This window comes from Charadrius vociferus, unplaced genomic scaffold, assembly GCF_000708025.1.
Source record: "Charadrius vociferus isolate BGI_N301 unplaced genomic scaffold, ASM70802v2 scaffold751, whole genome shotgun sequence".
NCBI classification, from domain to species: Eukaryota; Metazoa; Chordata; class Aves; order Charadriiformes; family Charadriidae; genus Charadrius; species Charadrius vociferus.
In genome coordinates, this window is record NW_009646956.1 from 315,452 (window position 1) to 322,531 (window position 7,080).

General features: G+C 38.7%; 1 protein-coding gene across 1 annotated transcript in view; it reads right to left on the reverse strand.

The window, feature by feature from the left end:
- ARHGEF12 (Rho guanine nucleotide exchange factor (GEF) 12) overlaps window positions 1-7,080 on the reverse strand; it is a 42,928-nt gene that overhangs the window by 8,801 nt on the left and 27,047 nt on the right. The window contains 6 exon segments of the mRNA XM_009895149.1: window positions 362-529; window positions 939-1,014; window positions 2,543-2,620; window positions 2,889-2,989; window positions 5,457-5,571; window positions 6,382-6,507. Coding sequence (XP_009893451.1) covers window positions 362-529; window positions 939-1,014; window positions 2,543-2,620; window positions 2,889-2,989; window positions 5,457-5,571; window positions 6,382-6,507 — 664 coding nt within the window.

The following is a 7,080-nucleotide window of genomic DNA, read 5'->3' on the forward strand; positions in this document are numbered from 1 at the left end:
TTTCCCTACCCAGGAAATTTGTCTGTTAGTCCTGAAAGAAAAGAGCTGTTACTGCCCACACCAGTTTGAAACAGATGTATTTCTTCTCTTTTCCCTCCTAATAATTTCTACAGTACCTTTCATCTAATACAATCAGAGCACTTTTAATTTAGAAGTCTATTTAAAACTCAAGCCATACCTATTACTGATGCAAAGAAGTTAAACAGCTCCTACATACAAAGCAAGATGTTGGACAACCAAGAATTAAGCCTACGCAGTTTTCCATGTTCTACTCTGGAACTCTAGACAAAAACATCTATCCTTAACTGATCTAATCTTAATCTTTGGCTTCCTCTTTTGCTTTCTTTTTGGTTACACTGACCTGTTGCCACCTGACGAACCAGAACGGTGTTCAATTTGATGATAGGACTGAAGGTGTGTTTACTATCAGCTGTCGATGCCAAGATTTTACTGTGACACTTCAGTACCAGTTTATCATCTTGTTTCTGCAACAGCACCAGAATGTCCTCCAGAAGTAGAGTGTAGAGATCTGCACAGAGCGCAAAAGAACTCAGAATGAGTTAAAGATTCATAGTTTTGTATCACACCCCTGCAGAAAGAAAAAGGCTGCTTTTTGATTACTCATGCAGAGGCAGTAATCAGTGCTATGCCATTCTAGACAAAGCTTGCAAATCTTCCTCATCAAAACTACAGCAGAAAGCTACAGATGGAATTGGATCATCTCACGACTGACTGCTGTGTCCCTGCATGGCCTTAATGATACTCCAGCACATTTCGGAATTGACAAGAATAATTTAATCAGCTCTGAGAAACACACAGGCAGTATTATAGGTGGCACTAAGAATCATAATTGGAAACTGCAGAAATGCTTTCTCTCTCTGTCCTTTTCCGCAAACACACACAAACCCCACTAAGTCAGTTGATGGAACAGGACTCACCAATAGTTTTGTCACGATTAACCTTCCAAGTTAGAGGTCCTTCATGAAGCATTTTTCTCTTTGTTAGATCCAAGTTCTGTCACCAGGGGAAAGAAAGTAAGTAGCACTATGAAAATTCTGTGGAAGCAAGTAACGGTAAAGCATGGGAATGTCAGAGGGAAGGGTAGGATAGGCAATCCAGTTTGGTGATGAGCAGCTAAACCCAGTCTGGAAAAAGAAACACGGAGTAGGAGGGGCATATGCTTATGCACCAAAATCTTGTGAGAGGTGTTTGTTATCACTCTTCCTCTTCCACTGCTCTTTTGCAGATGCCAGGGGTCACAGGGTAGAGAATTTTCCTACTAAGTCAAGTTACTAAGGCATTAGGATGCCATCTGATTTTTAGGAGGACTTTTTCCAATATCCCGTATAAAGTCTGCAGTTCTAGTATTACAACTGGTTAATGCTTCAGCACTCGATTTGCAAGTGAAGTGTGCCTACAAATGATATACTGATATACAAATCATTCCAATGATCTGATGGACTTTATAATGTCAATGGATTCTTCAGTCATTTCAGTGCTTGTGACATTTAGATCTGCAGGCAAGTAGAAGTGACAATTTTCACAAGTCATTCCTTCCAACTCACAGAGTCTACAATCAATGACAGCAAGATTTCATAACTGCCAGTAAGTTCTTCATTTCCTAACTGTGTGCAAGTTTATTTGTGGAAAGCTACATGATACAGTTTTATAGAGGAGTCTTCATATAAAAATTTCTTTGGATACATGCTGACTCTGGAGAAGACAGGGGAGCAATTAACAAACAACAGAGAATCTATGCAAGACACAGGAATAGTGGCAAAAATTAAGAACAGTGATAAAGTATCAAATCATGAGGAAGAAGTGCAGAAGCGAACAGAGAAGAGTCCTTGTGTGGAAGCTACCTATTTGGAACATGTATGAAAGAAAAAATGAAAAGATTTGTTTCAAGTTGCAAGTGCCTATTGGTGTTCATCATTCACTTGAAATATGAAAATTTCATAGTTAGTCCATCTCCAAGGATGTTGACAGCAAGTAACCAGCTTCACTAATGTAACTGCAAGAATTTACAGGGCCCTGAAACACGGTACTTTTAGCACTGGACTTAGACTTTATTTGGCTATACCTTGGATGTTCTATATAAATCAGCCTGTGTACAAGCTCTTTTAAAGCCAACTGAAATGCTAAAACTCATGGCGCTCTGAGGCCTCCGCAATTCCAACAGCACACCTAAGATGTGATCATGTGAGATGCATAACCATAATAAGATTTATCATCCACCAGCTGTCTCTTAAGTAATACAGAAATGCATTAACTTGCAGACCATTGAGATTTATTTCACAGAACTTGCAAGCTTCATCAACACATCTATATGCAGAATCAAGTTGTTACATCCGCAGAGATCTTCAGGAAAGAAGGAAAACTCAGATTTCTGAGACTAATGGTTTTAATTTTTGTGTAGAAATATTTCTCTCCAAAGATCATTTGATTGTACATCAAAAGATTGTAGCAGAAAGAGCCACAAACTGAACAACAACGTTGCAATCACAATTTACAACGAGATTGCTTCAATGTTGTCACTCACCCTGAACTCATCCATCATGGGATCCTCAGACTGTTTCAAGTAGGACAGGTCAAGACGACGCTGATAATCTTCCAAATGCTGCAGAAAATGCAATGAAGATGGTCACTTTAATTAGCCAAACTCACTAGTGTCAGAGTGCAGGCAGTCAGGAATACTTCCACACGTTCCCAAATGCCTGGGATTTCTCCTCTTACAGGAATACTTGTAAACTTTAAAAAGGAATACTTGTACATCTTTAAGCACAATATAAAGTCATTGGTACAGAAACTCTAGGTGCCTTAAACAGGTTGCTGCCCTCCAACTCTCTTTTCCCCAACCCTTGATGCTCGCTCCATTCACCTCCTACCTGCTTGTTCTCAGACTCTTTGACAGCTTGGTTCACATGGTTAAGGATCTGACGACAATGATCTGCTGCTTTCTTCACTTTCTCTTTCTCTTCTGGCAGTTCTGCAAGAGAAAAAGAAAATGCAATAATGCTTCCCAATAAAGGTTGAAAAAGTCAGAAATCTAGTGCAGTTTGCTGACCTCAGATTTGAGAAAGGGAACTTAAACTCTCAGAATAGCCTATCAACAAAAGCACTGCATTTCAAAGGTGAAGTGACAAAAATAGCTTTGCGACAGGACCAGAATTCATCTGCCCTAGACAAGACACCGGCTTCTGATGATCACTGTACACAGCACAGTACTTGTTACTCTCCTTTTTTTGAGGGGCTTGTGACAACTATTCCACTCCACAAACATCAATCTGAGAAATCTAAAAAGTTTAACAAGACTCCACTCTGATACAAGGAGAATCTCAGGGTAGATATTTAAGATCATACACAGCCAGCCACAGTCCCAGGATTTGGCAACTGACTACTAGCTTCTGCATTTCTCACAATCCTTTTTATTTATTTATTTTGGAAGAGAGAGAAACAGACAAAGAAACATAACAGAATATCAAAAAAAAAATGTGTTACATAATAACTTTTTCCATCCAGATAGACTGTATTTATTTTAACAGCTTAAGAAGAAAGTACCTCTGACTACATTCATGCAGCCTGATTATAAAAAGCAGTCTTTTATTACAGCAGGAGCAAACAAGAGATCTTTCCAGCCAATGTCATTTGATCATACGCAGATAGACAGAGGTGAACCCCATCAATTTACACTACCAGAAGCCACGTTAAGAATTTAGTCAACAGGCAAATAAACAAGTACATCAAGGATAATGGAGTATCGCACACTTTCCTAATTATGATTAGATAAATGCAATATATTTTTATGACTAATGAAATTACACTGCAGCAGGTATCCGCTAGTAAACCTGAAAAGGCCACCTTCTGCAAGAACATGAAAACATGCTGTAGTGCTTTAGAGATTCAACAGATGAGGAAGATAAAGATCCTGTTGGTGTCTGTTGTGCAGGAAAGTATTTCTTTCCAAGTTCAATCTCCTTCAAATTCTTAGTTGACATTATATTGATAACATCCAAGATTTTTATACGAAGCCTGTTTCATATCAGACTTTAGGGGAGTAGGTCACATTGCACTCTGAGCGCACATTTTTCCCAGATATTGAGAATTTTGAACAAATAATACAGAGGATTGATTAAAAACAAAACAAAACAAAAATACACCCCTGGTCGATAACAAGAAAACCTTGACCTTAAAAAAATCAATTTGGTCTATATTATTTGCTTTTTGTTCTCTTCTTAAAGAAGCATGTTGGTTTGCCATAAACCTTAACACTACATGGTTTTTGCTTAGATTCTATAATACTTCCCTTTTTTGCTTCCTTGCTCAGAAGCATGCTCTATGTCTATCCAAGCTTGTTTAAGCAATGGCATACCCTGATAGGTTTTTATTAGATTTTTCATTCTTCACATTTTTATGTTAGTAATGGACGATTAGGGATTTCTGTTATTGAAGATCTTATTCTTTTTCTCCCTCAAATGCATCTACATGGAAACTGGAATTCACATAAATATGTTTTCTCTCCATAGCTTGATTTAGCTAACTTAATGTCCTGAATTCAAGAAAAAAAAATATTTATCAGAGCATATTTATTATTGAAAACCAATTTATTGAAACAAATAGAGTACCATCTTTAGTGATGGAATTCTTTCTAGTTATTTCCTTCTTCAAGATTGTAGAAAGGAGTTAAATATATCTAGAAAATTACAGAAAGAACAGGCATGCTAATGACTATTCAAAACAACAGCACAAACACAATTTGCCTTTCTGTAAGTTCCTAAAGATTGGTTGCTACGGGTATGTAATAAAGAAGAATTACATGATACCCGCTCTTTTTCCTCTATTTCTTTTTCTCCTGAATGTAATTCCAGCTATTGACATGATCACATACTCTTAATACAATCAGAATTATAAAGGTGCAGAGAAAATATTTTCTTCACTTCTGTTTGGTTGTCATAATCATTAAAAACCCTTAATAGCAGTAACAGTGTAAAACTAAGAACAGGCTAGGAACCGGAGAGTGGAGAGGAGACAGGAATTCCTGGTTTCCTTCTCCAAAAACTAATAGCAAATCAAGTTGTTTTGCCAGTAACTTTCATAAGCAGAGTGGTTTGGTTTATCTTCAAAACTTTAGCATTCCCCCTCCCCTAACTTTTTAAACTATATTTAAGTGATTATATTGCGCTCTACATACACTACAACCCAATGCAGAATGTCATTCACTTATTTCACAGCTCCTTTTTTTTTTTTCTAAGAAGGAAAATGAGTTTAATCTAGAAACAAAGACTGGACTTTTTTTTTTTTTTTTTTAACCTGGCCTCCTGTGTGGAAGGCAGCAGCAATGTCACAATGAAAACAGTGACCCATAAGATTGAACTATTTTTCAACATGTTTTGAAATCACATTTGCCTAGAAAACCTGCTGAGATGCATGCACAAACCCTAGTGGAAAGGCTATACCTGTGTACTTAGCAATGTTATCCAGCAGAAGGGGGTACTTAGTCAACCTCTGCATCTCTGTGGGAATGATATCCTTCAGCTGCAACCGGCGACACAGTGGATTACTCTCAGCATCCTAAAATTAAACAGCACAATAACGACATTTGTCATTTTTATTAAGACCATAATTACCTGAACGTGTAACATCTATTCATCACATAAACGTCTATTACTTCACTTTCCAGTAATTAAATACAAGACAAGAAATGCCAAGATCTATCATTCAGACAACACATCCCCTCCCCTCTCCATTTGCAATTACACATAGGAAAGGCTCATCATAAAAGCAGCAGCTTCCTTCCCTCATTACTTCACAGAGGCCTGGTACCATCTCCAATCAATCTCAGTCACCACCGTAGAGGGAAGACATCAGTTTGGGCTTTCACACTACAGAAAAACTACAGTACATTTTTCAATATAACCTCAACCCTTGTATTACCAGAGTTCTTCCCAGCCTGTGGTAATGAAGATAATGTTCTCTCCTCCAAATGCCACATGTATTCAAGCTCCTTTCCTGGCAGGCAAAATAGGTGTATATCATCTGTCTTCTGCCCGTGGCGTGCATCAAAACTGCACTACTATAAGCAGTTTTCCCCACAGAAGTACTCATCCTTGGGAAACAGCCACCTCAAGTGAGATGCCATCTCCTGCCTGGGACAGCATGTGCTTTTCTGCATTCTATCAGGACATTATGTGTTCCCTAGAATTAAAGGCTCCTCCCTCCAGAAACGATTAGCAGAGATACAGTATTGGAAACAATCCCAATCTGAAGACAATGTTAGACATGATGTCATTAAATATAATAACTTTATTTACAACCATTCATTATGCTATACTGGCCACCAGCCACATCCTCAGGCAACTCAAACCCTTGCAGAAAATTCACCTGCACAAAAGTCTGGAAGCGAGAGTCCTTCTTCTGGCGTGATTTGATGACCTCTAGAGCAAAGGGCTGGTTACTGCAGAAAGTGGCAGTTGCATGTTTCAGTTTCTCCTCTGCTGGTCCACTAAACTGTGCCAGAAAGCCAAGAAAGCCAAATTTAGACAGACTCAACTTCAGCACGTGCCAGTTTCAACAGACATACAGCCACGTAGCAGAATTGGTCTCATCAGGAAAGAAAGGAACTACTGACAAAATATGAAAAGTAACTTCCATCCTGGTTTTTAAGGCCTTGTCTTCCCAGTCTGCTGAGGAACCCCTTTACATCTCAAACTCTACAGTTCTCCTGTCTCCAGCCCTAGCACATCCGATCCTTTCCATAAATGCACTGCTGATTCACAGGGAGAATACAGTGCCACGTCTCCCCCGTCAAACATAAGGAGAGCAGAAAAAACTGCGCTCACATGAATGACAAGGGATTATTTGCCAGACTGTTGGTCAGCAAAGCCAAGACCAAAGGTCATCTTGTTTCTCAGGGACATCCATGTCTCAACACCAGAATATAACGAAACATCTTATTTCCTAAACAAAAGCATTACATAAATATGGTTAAAGGAAACGATAGCCATGAGCAGGGCTGAGAAATGTGCCACAGATGACAGATGGTTAATCTGTTACTGCAACTGCTGCTCTTCCCATTCCTGC